General features: G+C 42.1%; 1 protein-coding gene across 2 annotated transcripts in view; it reads left to right on the top strand.

Annotated features, from left to right (window-relative positions):
- The first annotated feature begins 8,811 nt into the window (after positions 1-8,811).
- The window catches only part of EIF2AK3 (eukaryotic translation initiation factor 2 alpha kinase 3), a 64,528-nt gene continuing 58,452 nt past the window's right edge, over positions 8,812-14,887 (top strand). Inside the window, exon 1 of one of the 2 annotated variants that reach the window (XR_013349220.1) lies at positions 8,812-9,340. Coding sequence is in view for 1 of the 2 variants with exons in the window: in XM_077843219.1 (XP_077699345.1) it covers positions 9,036-9,340 (305 nt within the window). In the remaining variant the exon portion in view is untranslated. The remainder of the gene's footprint in view (positions 9,341-14,887) is intronic. The other variant, XM_077843219.1, reaches the window with a different exon arrangement.

The raw sequence follows: 14,887 nt of genomic DNA, 5'->3' as shown, positions 1-14,887 counted from the left end.
TAATTCAGCAAATATCTTAGGTGGGAAATGATGGAGAATGTTACCCTGATCTCCTTTTATATTCTTTCTTTCCTATTCGTAGCCCATTGTGTCCTAGATGTCGTGGTTGCTTTCTGATACGTTTAAAGTTTTGTTTTTTAAAAAAATCTAATTTACCATCATTTTTGGTGAGATATTTGGTCTAAAACCAGCTCTTACATCAGAGCTAGAAGTAGTTTCTCAAATATTGACAGCTAAGATACAGTTTTCAGTCTGGATCCCTTATAAAATTATGTGTGGTGTAAGGATTTGATTCTTCCAACCCTTTTCTTTATTTGAACTATGTAGAACCCTTGCTCTCAGAGACACTGTGTCTTTTGTTTTTTATTTGACAGGAATGAATCTTTCATACATAAATATGTAGCTTATTTTTTCTCTGTTGCTTATGAGAATTAAAATAGTATTACTTGGTGCTAATTCAATAAACACAAATGCAAGCTTAGGCCCAAAATGTTGAAGAGGTTTAGCCAGATGAGCCAATAATTATATTTAATTTTTTTTTTTTTTAAATTATCAGGGCGCCTGGGTGGCGTGGTCAGTTCAGCATCCAACTCTTGGTTCTGCTCAGGTTGTGACCTCAGGGTCATAAGAGTGCCTGTGTCCCTCCGCTCCCCTCCCCTCTAAAAGAAATAAAATACATCTTTTAAAACAATTATCGCCTAAATAAAAACACAAATTTAAAATATTTTATTCTGTACATGTTGACCATTTTAAGAATATATTGGTGATCCCATGAGAGAAATAATTTTATCTATGATTAGTGATATAAAGTGATACTTTGCATTTATGTTTACTTATTGCTACCTGGTTGTTTAGATTTTTTATATGAAAAATGGAACTGGAGGCATGACTGGGTAGCTCAGTGGTTGAGCCTCTGCCTTCTGCTCAGGTAGTAATCCTGGGGTCCTGGGATCGAGTCCCACATGAGGCTCCCTCATGGGGAGAGCCTGGCTCTCCCTCTGCCTATGTCTCTGCCTCTCTCTCTGTATCTCTCATGAATAAATACATAAAATCTTTAAAAAGAAAAAAAAGAAAAATGGAACTTGGATGCCTGAGTGGCTCAGTCTGTTAGGCGTCTGCCTTCTGTTCAGGTCCTGATTTCAGGGTCCTGGGATCAAGCCCTGTGCTGGCTCCCTGCTCAGTGGGGAGTCTGCTTCTCCCTCTCCCTTTGTCCCTCCCCTCTGTTCATGCTCTCTTTTTCTGTTTGTCTCAAATAAATAAATAAAATATTTAAAAAAGAAAGAAAGAAAAATGGAACTAAGTAACCAAAGAGAGCCCCTGATACAAGTGACCAAGGAGTGCCTGGTGCAAATTATCACAGAAGACACTATGAGATTCAGGAAGAAGCAGATTGTCCCAGAGCACACAGCAAGTTACTTGGCATTCCAAAATTAGTGCTGATTAATGTTTATATTTTGCCCTGAATTGCAAGAATTACATACAACTGGAAGAACAAAACTACTCCCTCCTTTTCCTTCAGATAGAAAATAAAAGCAATGTAGCCCTTGAGTAAGAATTTTCCAATGCAAGGGTCTTCGTGCATTTAAGGGAATGTTGGCTGCTTTCCTATTCCTGGCAGGCTCACATGAGTTTGATCTTGAAAAGGTAAGACTGAAGAAAAGGCACTGATATTTCTCAGCATAATGTAAAATCTTGATACAATTATGAAAAAGAATTCTTTGCAATTTATAAAGCAGTTAGGAAAAATCCTTTTCTACTCAAAAGTTCTGCCTCTGAAAATCTCTTCAGACTCAACTTCTTTTGGAGGAAGGCCATGTATAACTGGACCAGAACATATGCACACAGTCAGTCCATGTATATTTGCATGTATGGGTATATATATAGGGATTCGTTTCTGCACTTATGCATACATGCCAAAGATCCGACTTTTAGAGAGATCTCCACCAGGACCAGAAAGAATCATCTATACCTGTCCAGGACAAGACCAAACTATGTAAATTCAGAAGTTGATAATTATCAGTTACTATCCTGGTGAAGCCTCAAGGCATTTCTTTAGACTAACTCACTCAGATAAGGGAATAAATACTCATAATGGGTGTGGTGGAATAAAGTATGGTCACAAATCTCTCTCCCTTGTGATAATAACACACGTCACCACTGTAGGGGTGCCTAAGTGGCTCAGTCAGTTAAGGGGCTGCCTTTGGCTCAAGTCATGATCCCAGGGTCCTGGGATAGAGCCCCACATCAGTTCCCACTCAGCAGGGAGTCTGCTCCTATCCCCCCAACCCCTCACCCCCGCCCGCTCATACTCTCTCACTCTCAAATAAATTTTAAAAAATAATAAAACACTCACATCCCACTGTAACTATGGCCTCTTGGTGTAATGGCTGTTTTCCTGCCCTTTCACTTTGGACTTGGTTGTGTGGCATACTTGGGCTACAGAGATGTTAGCAGAAATATAAAAGCAGAGATTTGGCCCTTTCACGAAGATGGCGCGAAGGCAAAGAAGGAAGCCCCTGCCCCTCCCAGTCAAAGCAAAGGCTTTGAAAGCTAAGAAAGCGGTGTTGAAAGGTGTGCACAGTCAGAAAAATAAGAAGATAATGTATGTCATGTATATTCCGACGACCCAAGCAAGACCCTGCGTGTCTGAAGGCAGCCCAAATATCCTTGAAAGAGCGCCCTCAGGAGAAACAAGCTTGATCACTATGCCGTCATCAAGTTCCCCCTGACTACTGAGTCAGCCATGAAGAAAATAGAAGACAACACACTTGTGTTCATTGTGGATGTCAAGGCCAATAAGCACCAGATCAAACAGGCTGTGAAGAAGCTCTATGACATTGATGTGGCCAAGGTCACACCTTGATGAGGCCTGATGGAGAGAAGAAAGCATACGTTCGACTGGCTCCTGACTATGATGCTTTGGATGTTGCCAACAAAATTGGGATCATCTAAACTGATTCCAGGGGATCCCTGGGTGGCTTGGCAGTTTAGTGCCTGCCTTTGGCCCGGGGCGTAATCCTGGCCTCCCGGGATCGGTCCCGCGTCGGGCTCCCTGCATGGAACCTGCTTCTCCCTCTGTCTGTTTCTCTGCCTCTCTCTCTCTCTGTGTCTCTCATGAATAAATAAATAAAATCTTAAAAAAAAAACTGATTCCAGCTGGCTATAAATCTAATTTTTTTCACCATAAAAAAAAAGCAGAGGTTTGAAAATATGCATGTGTGGTGTTCTTCTTTATTGCTAAGTAATATTCCATCACATGGCTATACTGCAATTTGTTTATCCATTCACTAGTTGATAGATATCAGTGTTTTCAGTTTGGGCAATTATTAGGAAAGCTGCTATAAACATATAGATCTTTGTATGAAGATATGTTTTGATTTCTCTTGGGTAAAAAACTAGGAATGGGATTGTAAGGTCATATGATAGGTATATATCTAATTGTATAAAAAGCAGCCAAAGTGTTTCCAAAAGAGTTTTACCATTTTGCCTTCAGACCAACGATATATGAGAGTTCTAACTGTTCCACATTCTTGCCAGCACTTGCTACTTTTTGCTCAAAGAGCTGTTCTAGTAGACATGGAATGATCTCATTGTGTATACAACTTTGAAGCAATTGTTTATGCTAGACTCAGGCACAGATATAATTGATTATTCTCATAGCACTTGTGTTAGACTGGAGTTTTTTCTCTCTGAAATCCTAGACCTATGTCCTTTGTCATGTGGCTTTGCGGTTTCACTAGAGGCAAGGCATATTTTCCAGCTTCATTGATGTTGGGCCTGGTCATATGCTCGCCTTGGCCAATGGCATGTGAGTGAAGGTGACAGTACAGCACTTCTGGATCCAGTTTTAAGAGGCCCTGTGAATTTCCACTCATTTCTCTTGTGTTTCTGCCATTGCCATAAGAAAGATGTGCTCTGCAGGTGGCACAGAGAGCTAAGTGTCCCATTCTTGCTTTTGGCTCAGGTCATGATCTAAAGATCATGGGATCAAGTCCCAGGTCAGGCTCTGCACTGAATGTGGAGTCTGCTTGAGACTTTCTCCCTCTTTCTCTGCAACCTCCTCCTGCTTGCTCTATAAATAAATAAATAAATAAATAAATAATCTTTTAAAAAAGATTTTCTTTTTCTCTCTCTCTCTGCCCCTCCCCCCACCACCTCATGCTCTTGCTTTCTCACATTCTCTTTTCTCTGTCTCTGAAAAAAAAAAAAAAAAAAAAAGACTTGTTCTGGCTAGATCAACCCCCTCCCCCACCCCTGCCAAGATGAAGGGTATGAGTTCCATATAGTATAAATGTTACACAAACACATCAAAAGAATCTCAAAATCATTAGTCATCAGGTAAATGCAAACCAAAACCACAGTGAAATACCACTGCACACTCACTAGAAAAGCAAAAATTAAAAGACTAACAATACAAAGGTTGTTGAGGATGTGGAACAACTGGAACTCTCATATGCCACTGGTACCAGTGTAAAATGAAACCACCTTGGAACACGGTTTGGCTTATTGGACATTTATATATTTTCTTTAGTGAGATTGCTATCTAAAACATCTACAAAGGGAAGAATTTATATGGGTAGGCACCCAACAGAGTTTGCCACACAGTGAAATATACAGTGCTGTATCTGTTGACTATTGCCATAATAATGCTGTGTAAAAAACCATCCCCAAATGCAATGGCTTAAAACAACAGAAATTTATACTCTCACACCCTTCACCTGGGGATTAACTGACCTAGCCAGAGCACAAATACTTTTTGGCAAATTCATATAAAGTTAAAATATATCAACTACATGAGCCAATAATTTCATTTCTGGGGATTTACTCAAGAGAAATAAAAGCCCACATCTACACAGAGACTTGTACATGTAGGTTCATAGCAGCTTTATCTTGAATAGCCCCAAATTGGAAATATCTCAATGTACACTGATTTGCAATGGAATACAATGCAGCAATAAAAATGAAGAAAGTATTGCTACATACAAGAACATAAAATATAATTTTAAAACTTATATTGAGCAAAAGAAACCAGACAAAAAGAGAGTATATACCATATAATTACATTAAAAATTCTAGAAAATCTGGGCAGCCCGGGTGGCTCAGCGGTTTGGCGCTGCCTTTGGCCCAGGGTGTGGTCCTGGAGACCTGGGATGGAGTCCTGCGTCAGGCTCCCTGCACGGAGCCTGCTTCTCCCTCTGCCTGTGTCTCTGCCTCTCTCTCTCTGTCTCTCATGAATAAATAAATAAAATCTTTTAAAAAAATTCTAGAAAATCTGTTGTGGCAGATGACAAATCGATGATTACCCAGAGCCTGGGGTGGAAGAAGGACCTGTAAGGAGATTCAAGGCTGGTATATACGATCAGCCAAGAGATCTTGGCTGGTATATACATTTGTTGAAACTTATCCAAGCAGGCACTTTCTATAGGTACACATATTAAATTGCAATAGTGTAGATTACAGATTCTCTCCTTCATCCTCACCAGCATAACCCTAGTTTTGTTCACAATGGCAGTATGCTTCCTTTTTAGTTCTGGATGATTATTTGACATGGTCTTGGCCTGTGAAAGGTAAGCAGAGGCCCCTTCATGGGGATTTTAGGAAAGCTCTTGGCAGAGGGCAAATTCAGGCAGCACCAGGTACAGACTTTCTCTGCTAATAGACTGAGCCCATGATTCTAAATCACTGACCTCTTTTGCTCACCTTCCAGACCATGCTCAGTTTTATAATCTCAATTCTAAACTGAGCAACCCTGGCTCAGATACCTAAGCAGTAGTTTCTTTCTTTTTTTTTTTTTTTTTTTCAGTAGTTTCTTTTCCTGGCTCAGGGTCATTGATCAGCTATCCTGCCTGGTCTCAACTACTTTTACACTTCCCTATGGAACTCACATTCATAGTCTAGGGGTCCCATGCAGCCACCATGACTCTCCATGCTGTCACCAAACTGACAGGTTCTGTCTTCTCCAAGTTATTTTCCCAGTCAGCTGACCATGATTCATGACTATGACTCTTCTTTTTCATAAATGGAAATATTCACATGTTTTTTTCTGAGTGTAAACCTTGACTGTCCTTACTGGCATTTTCTGCCACTGTGCTCTTCTGTCTGTGACTTTTCCTCATGGCACTTATCTTTGTTTTCATAATATAAATATATGTGTGATTATTAAAGTAGTGTCAGTCTCTTTAACTAAAGAAATGTTAAGCTTCAGAAGGGCAGAGACCATGCCTCTTTTATTCACATCCTTATTCCCATGGTACTCCCTAAAGGGTAATGAAGAATAAATGAACCAAACCTCCACATCAATTGCAGGTAACAAGCAGATTTCTAATTCATTAGCTCAGATTACTGTTCATGCCATGATCATTTTTTGAAAAAGTTAAAAAACCATGAAGACTAGGTTCACTAAAATATACACACTACCTAATTTCAAGTGGGCCATTACAAATAGTCAACAATCATTTTTAGCTCATGTTAAGTTTTTGACACTTTTCTTATATTATCTATTAAATATCACTTTGGCAGGAAATCTTATTTCCCATCTTATAAATCATGATCAGCTAGTTTGAACTCTCTATTTTTTCTTTCAAAGTAGGTTATTTTTTAGGGGTACTTCCTCAACTTTCAATATGGAAGGCATGCCTCTGCTTCCCCTGATACTCTGGGATCTTGCTTCCTTAATCACCCTCTTCTCTCTACAGCAACGACAATCTCCCCTTATTTGTCTCTTTCTCTTCTCTCCTGTTGGACGAATTTGTTCATTCATTCAACAAATATTTATCAAACACTAAATACCTTGCATTGTTTTAGGCTCTATTTGGGAAGATATCAATGAGCAAATCCTCATTAGAACTTACATAGGGGAGCAGCCTGGGTGGCTCAGCGGTTTAGTGCTGCCTTCCACCCAGGACCTGATCTTGGAGACCTGGGATCGAGTCCCACATTGGGTTCCCTGCATGGACCCTGCTTCTCCCTCTGCCTATATCTCTCTCACTCTCATGAATAAATAAATAAAATCTTCAAAAAAAAAAAAAAAGAGAGAACTTATATAGGAGTGGAAGGAGACAGACAATAAACAAAACAAATACATTTATTACAGTATTTAAGGTCTAAGGAAAGAAATAAAGCAGGGCGGGGCAGGGGGGCAGTTTAGGAAGTGATCTGTGGGAAGGTTTCAATTTTAAAAAGGGTGGGCAGGAGAGGCTGCACTGAGAAGGTAACAAAGCCTTGAAAGAAGTGAAAGTATCTGGGTGTTAGGTGCTGAACTGTGTATCCACTCCCCTCCCCCCCATTTCCAAATTCCTATAAAGTCCTTGCCTCCAGTACCTCTGAACCTAACTGTATTTGGAGATAAGGCCCTTAAGGTGATTCAAGTAAAATGACACCTAATGAGCGTTATGACCTGGCTGGCCTGTGGGGCTGGGAAACCAGTGAAAAGCGTTTTATACAAGAAAGACTGAATGACTGGATTAAATATAGCTGATAAGGTGAAGACAGAATTGTCTTTTTAGCGACTTTTTGGCTAAAGTGAGAGCAGTCTTGGTAGAATTGTGAGCTTGAAAGCCTGACTGTAGTGTGTTTGAGAGGGAGGGAAGAGAAATTGAAGACGAGGAGATAGAACACTGGAGAGCTTTGCTGTACTGAAGAGCAGGAAAATGTGGCAGGAGGTGGAGGAGGAAGTGGGGCTGTTTGTTTTGCTTTTGAAGGGAGGAAATTAGAGCATGTTTGTATGCCAATGTCTTTAAAAAAACATTTTCATTTTCGAGGAGGCAGGAGCCTCCCAGCTAGTTTCCTCATCTTTGACGGTATTCTTTTGGATACACTGCAGATGGACACATTTTACCGTCTCATCCATCTGCTCAAAAAAATGTTCAGGGTCTCTTTGGCTGCTGTAGGAAAAGTTCCAATGCCTTAGTTGGACGTTCAAATTTTCTGCAGCTTGGCCTTCTGCGGTTTGATCTTTCTTCGTCAGAGCCCTGGAGTGAGGCACAAAGCATGTCAGGCCAGGGTCCGAAAGCTCGGATGAAGTCACAGTTCTGTAAATACTAGGTACGTGACTTTAGACAAATTAGGGGGCAGTGCACTGGGCCTGGGCTCCTTCCCCTTTAGAACCAGGAAGGGGGCGTGTCAGGTAGGTAGACTGGCTCCTCTGTGGGTCACCAGCATCTCTAGCAGGCTGCAATTATGAGCATCATCGTGGCCACAGGCAGGATACCCTCCGGAGGAGCCTGCCCTGTCCCTTCCACTTCTGGGGACCAACACGTCCCGTACAGTCACTTATTTTCCCTGCTTCGCTTTTGCCTTTCCAAACAGGCCAGGCTCTGGAAGAACCACAGCGGCAGCTCCTTTAAGGTCGGCCGCCTCCCCGCCACCGGGGACTCGCCTCGCACTCTAGATAGATTTCACTTGGGACCATCCGCTCCACAGTCAGAATCGGCCACGTATTAAGTGCCGCTTCCAACCAATCAGGAAGAAGTTACCTCAGACCTCTGGAGGAGCATCGACTTCTACCAATGACCTGCCCGTCTTCTCTAGCGCCTCATCTCGAGGGGGCGAGGCCAACTCAGCGCTGGCCAATCTGCTCCGGGGAAATGTATTCCGGGTGCTGCGGGGCCTACCAATCAGGTGAGAAGACGGCGGGGAGGGGCGTTTCTCATTGGTAACCGCGTCCGGAAGGGGGCCGGGCCTCGGGAGAGAGCACTACGATTTGATTGGCCGGCTTGATGTTGACATCCGGGGAAAGTCCACCTTCTCCAAGAGGACCAGCCTGCAGCTCCAGAGTGGCGGTGGCTGCGGCCAATCAGCGGGGAGACGCGCGGAAAGTTTGTTCAATGGGCGATGACTGAGGCAGGCTGTCACTCAGGTGGCGGTGGCGGAGGCCGGGCTAAGACGTGGCCGGTGGATCTCCGCTCGGCTGTCCGGGCCGTCGGGGCGGCGGCGGGGTGCCTGGCGCGTTGTGGTCCCGGTCGGGCGCTTCCAGTGGCGGGAGAGGCAGGCGCCGGCGGCTGCACCTCCATGCCCGTAAGCGGGGCGGGCCGCTGATGGAGCGCGCCACCCTCCCGGGGCGGCTCGCGCGGACGCTGCTGCTGCCGCTGTTGCTGGGGCTGGCGGCGAGCAAGGTGGCCGCAGGGCGCGCCCCCGACCTCCCCGCGCCCAAGGCGGAGGCGGCGTTCGGCCTAGGCGCGGCGGCCGCCCCCACTTCTGCAGCGCGGGTGCCGGCGGCGGGGGCCGTGGCCACGGCCGAAGTGACGGTGGAGGACGCCGAGGCAGTGCCGGCGGCCGCGGTCGAGCAGGAGCTCCGGGACCCGGAACCCGACGACGAGGCCGAGCTACGGCCGCGCGGCAGGTGAGCGGCTCAGGCTGAGCGCCGGCGCCGGCGCCGCCACTTGTTTAGGGCACGTGTGCCGCGGAGGATCCGGGGTCCGGGTCCCCTGTAGGCGGTGGCCTCTCTCGGAGGAAGGACCACCGGTGACCCGGGAGCGAGAGCGGGGCCGCGTTCCCATCCCCCGGGCCAGCGACAGGCCTTTATCCCTGCTCGCAGGCCAAAGCAGCATCCTTGAAGGTGTCTGGGGGATGCTGAGAGAATAGAGCGCAAAGGTGGGGAAGAAACATCACTTTCCCTCTGTTCTTGTTTTCGAACTTTATTCGTGTTGCAAGGACTCCCTCCCCTTTTACTTCTTTGATGAGTCACTCCGTATCTCTGCTGGGTTGACAACTGTTGGGGGAAAAGGATTTCACAAAGACCTTTCTACCTTTCCCTTTAAACACAACCCTGTAGTGGCCCCTGGGCCAGGGGTGAGGTCAGTATTTCGTGAACTGAGATCTACAGAACATCTGCATCAGAATCACCTGGGGATGCTGGTTAACTGTACAGTTTTTTTTAGGCCCCATCCCAGTTGCACTGAATTAGACTGTCTTGGGGCAAGAACCTGGAATCTGCGCAAGTTTAACCAGCACTCCAGGTTAATTCTTGAACACACTGAAGTTTAAGAGCTGCGGGTAGGTCTTGAATTTTGGCAGTTCTTTGATATTTAGAGGGTTTTGAGATACGTAAACATTTGAAATCGGATTGTCTTGGTTGATTGGTTAACTTCCTTAAAAATGTTACTGCAAGGTACATGTTTTTAAGCACTTCGAAATCTGAACACAAAAGTCAGTGTTTTAATGGTAAAACATTTTGCGGGCAGCCAATCTCAGCACGACTGGGGAGAAAGTGAAGTCCCATCTAACAAATGGAGTGATAGAAGGAGCATTAGGTAAATTAAACCAGAGAAGGCTGGAATCTGGATTAGAAAGTATTGTAAGCTTTGAATGTAGCAATTGCTAGATCCTAACAAGTTAGATTTAATTTTCAGTTAAATATCAGAACCTTGATCTGTATATCTGGAAACTACTAAAATGGGATAAGTACTAAAATTTTCTAGGCACTATTTAAATGTTTATATGTAGATTTTTTTCCTTTTAAGTAGCACATATTTGACAATATTTTCATAGATTTTGCTAATGGATTAACTTTCCTGGAAGAGTCTTTTTGTTTATCTTAAACTTTTGAAGCACCTGCCCAAAGTAAGTTATGTGAAGTAAAGTGAGATGTTTCATTTTTCTTAGAGTACAGATGTTCCGCAGCAGGTACTTATTAGCACTTACAACCCACAAGATGCCCTAGGGTTAAGGGTTATGCAGATAGTCTGTCTTCCAGGAGGTGAGTGTTGCCTCGCAGTGAGGATTGAATGAAGAGACCCATGATGACATTATAGAGCAGAATCAGTGCAAATGAAATTCCTTGACTGTCCCAAGGTTTCTGTGGTGTTCAGTGGGTGGGGTATGGGGATGAAGTAGGTAAAAAGAGAAGGCTGTGGCAGAATGAGTTGGTTTATGAAATATGAGTAGGATCATGATGAGCAGATACTGGACTTGAGGAAATAGCAAGAGGCACAAAAGCTGGAAAGTATGTTTGGGGAACATTTTTGTCTCTATACCTGTGTGTGTGTGTGCACGTACATGTCTGGGCATGCTCTGCGTCTGTATACCTGTGTGTGTGCATGTGTGCTCTGTGTATGAGGGAGATACAGACATGCACACGTGTGTGCAGGGAGTTGTGGAAGATGAGGCTAGAAAATATGTTGGGACCAGATTCCATATGTAGAGTCTAACATGAGTGGCATCGTCATCAACCCAGAATCAGAATCAGGCAACATCCACTGAAGGAGTATATGCATTTTTGACAAGATCACCAGATGATTCCCATGCACATGATACTTTGAGACTTACCATTTGAGAAGTGTTGTGTAGGGTAACTTGAATGTCAGGTTTGATTAAAGTTTATTGTTTTTAACAATAAACTTTATATGTATATTGTTCTATATCCCTAGAACAGAAGGGATAGATTTGAGACAGGATCTTGGTTCCTGGCAAATAAGAATTGATTTCTCCTCCCATGAAGCTCCTGTCCACAGATTGAGATGGGGTGCTCAGATTACTAGATGGTAAGGATTCATCCTTTTAAAGCCCCACACCTCTTTATGGCATTGTTCAGCCTGACAGCAGGCAAGTTCTAGAAACATTTATACATTCAGAGGAAGGAGCCTGTGTAAACAGGTTGAAAAAGAAAGGAATAGAGGTGGAGGTAGTTGGAAAGGATCTACTTGGCAAACAGGAGGACTACTTCCTTCTCAGAAACAAGGAGAGTGGAAACAAGTAGACTGTGCCTGGCGGAGAGTAGGTGATCTTCGGCTAACAGAATTGTCTAGGAAGAGATAGACCTGTGTTTAAGGGCCTACCAGGTAGCTTGAGGTAGTGTAGAAAGTTTGAGAAGCCTTGGATAAGTAAATTGATAGTGCCAACAAAAGATATGTATGCAGGGTTTATAAAACTTCTTAAGTGCTCCTTAAAAAAGTGAAAAACCGGAGAATACCAGTCAGTGTTCCATAATAATAGACCAATATCCTGTTTGTTTAAAGGAGGAAGGTTAGGGGAACAGATTTGAATTAACTAAATGTTTATTACAAACAACTGTGAAGAGCTATGGTACTTGCAAAACTGTTTTAAAAAGAGGGAGGTGGGGAATTGAGGTCGCTATTTTTGCATGCTGTCTTTCGATGCCCAGGAAGCAATAGGAGACGCTCTGGTTCGTTTTTCTTTCCTCAGTGGAGTTCTCATTGGTTTTATCTTAACTGCTTACTTTACATCTCAAGAGCATGTGAATTAGGGAATAAACTTTTTTTTCTTTAAAAAGTAGCTAAAATAACTTGTCTGACAGCAGCCTTGTCAGTACTTCTGTTAAACATTACATTTAGTTGAAATTTAAATGGGATGCTCACTAAGGAAAGCTGGGAAGAAGGTTGCAATCCCGCCTCACTGCTCGTTTTTGTGCACATTGGCATAGTTAGGAGTTACCAGTTTCCTGACTCCAACACAAATGGCAAATTGCTAAGTGTTACTTGGGGTTTGGGGGATGGAATAGGCATCCTCATAGTGAGGGCCTCTGAGGACCTCAAGAGCTGTTAAGAACTAATTTTATCTTAACTATCACACTAATTTGTAACATATTTCTGCCTCCCCCCCACCTCTAATTCCCCTCTAACAACAGTATACTAAATTTGATGTTAATCTGTGATGCTTCTTTGTCATCTGTAAACTGAGTTCTTTGTATTTAATGAGATAACATGAAAATATTTTGCAAATTTAAGATGATTTCATTTTTTCTTTCTCTCTTGTCTGTCCTTTCACAAACTGATCTGATGTGAATCATGGTACAGAATCTGGTGTTCCTCAGATTTTCAGACTCATAATTAAGTTTGTTGGTTTTTTTTTTTTTTAAGCTAATATAACCAATGAATAATAGAATCTCAGAATACAGTGTTAAAAGGGAACTCAGTCATCTGGTCCCAATACTGCTCACTTTTCTGACCCCAGACTTTTTAAGTTAACTAGAAATCCTATTTAAAGAAGAATTTATGCATAACTTTCATGGCAAGTTGTAAGCCAAAATAAACATACTTTAGACAAGTAATGAATTATCCTTCCTGTCACAGTTGTCTTTTTAGCTTATTGACACCTGGGCTCTAGATATGATATGTGAGAGGATTGAGGATACTCTGTTCTTTATTTAAAGTATGAAGCCTTTACACACTGAGGCATTTTGCAGAAAGGGACTGGGTCTTCATCAGCTTCTGTGAGCTGTAGCTCCAGCATGCCTCTTCGCTTCCTAAATACTGCCTGGGAACTCCTATCTGGTTTTTTCCTCTTTTTGTAAGAATGAAGCTGCTGAACATTTTTACTGCAAAATATTTTGAAATACAAAGAGGAGAACTGGTAGGTTGCAGAACTAAATGTGAAGGGGGAAATTTGATTAAAATATTTTGATTAAAAATGTTTCCTAGAACAAAGTAGAAAGTGTGTCCAAAAATGCTTTAACCTAATAGAGAAAGGATATCTGTCATTCATGTTGTCTATAATATTGAAAACTCAAATGGTATTTCTTTAAGGTGTAGCTTATATGTCAGTTATAAAGTACAGTTGGTAATTTTTGACATGTTTGTTTTGATTGGGTGCAGGGCTAGTCTTGTGATATGTTTAAATAAAGGAAGTTTGATTTGAAGATTTACTTAGTAGGTGAGGACTAAGAAGTATAGTCCAATTAATACTGGTTTGTTTTTGAACAAGAACATATGCTTTCTTGAATGAGAGCATGTGTTTAGGTGGAGGATTCTTGGCTACATCAAAAAACAGATTGAACCAAATCACATTTTTAATTTTGTAGAGTTTTGTTTTCTCTTTTCCCCTCCTCTCAAAGAAAGAAAATGTGCAATTAAAAAATAAGCACTTGTTAATGTAGAAACTATTCACTTCATATAATGTTCTCTTGTCACCAGCTTCTTTTTCCCACATAGGAAATTTCTACAGGTAGTAAGCCTCCTTTAGAATTATTATATGAAAGAATTCAGGATCTACTCTCAGACTCTGATAAACTTAATTGTAAGTAAGCAGGTATTCTGGATGACTTAAGTCAGAGCAAATAGTTTTTAAAAAATAGGATCTTCACTGTGTCATAAGGTCATTTCTGCTCAATAGAAGGGCAAATCAGAGCAGTAACAGGATAAATGGTATCTTGATGAGATTTCTGGGATGAATAAAAGCTGCACATTGTAGTAAAACAGTAGTGGCTACGTAATGAAAACTTATTGTTAACAGAATGATAGAGTTTAAAAACCTAAATTCATTCTTCTGTCTGTTCAAAACCTGTTATTTGGTATGTGACCTGAGGCAAGTCACATCTTTCTCGGTTTCTGTTTTGTTTTATATGTATAATAGTATCTGCCCAACTAAGATGTTTTATTTAGTTCATTATATTCGTTTCACAAACATTTACTGCATTTAACTGTTACATGCCACGGGTAGATAGATGGGCAGCTGAGCTAGCCCTTGAGCCCTAAGTCTTGACAGGGAGATCATTGTGTTAAAGAATTAACTATACTAGAATGGATAGTGAGTGACATAAGAGGAGTTTGAGAGTAAAGACAATGGAAGTATCAAGTGAGTGAGTCTTTGAATGTGAAGTGTCAGGGCTAGTCTAGGCTGCAGAGTCCAGAGCAGTGATTCCCAAGCCAGGGCTCCTGGACATCTATAGATCTGCAAAGGTAAGAATGGGGATCCATGAGATTGTCAGTATTTTTAAATAACCAAGTGGAATTAGATATCCAGTGGAGAAGGCTAATTAAACAGTCAAGTTTTTTGGTTTTGAACTAGAATTGTATCAAACAATGTAGTATTCTTAGCTATGTCTTTTCAGAAATCTTCAGTATTTTGATTAGTATTAAATATTCCCTCTAAAAATGGGGGAGTTCATTAGAAAGAAATGTTTGTTGCTTAAATGAAATCATTTAAGATGTGA

The sequence above is a fragment of the Canis aureus genome, chromosome 12 (assembly GCF_053574225.1).
Source record: "Canis aureus isolate CA01 chromosome 12, VMU_Caureus_v.1.0, whole genome shotgun sequence".
In the NCBI taxonomy this organism is placed as follows: Eukaryota; Metazoa; Chordata; class Mammalia; order Carnivora; family Canidae; genus Canis; species Canis aureus.
Note: the sequence above shows the minus strand (reverse complement) of the source record. Positions and strands in the feature narration are given on the sequence as shown.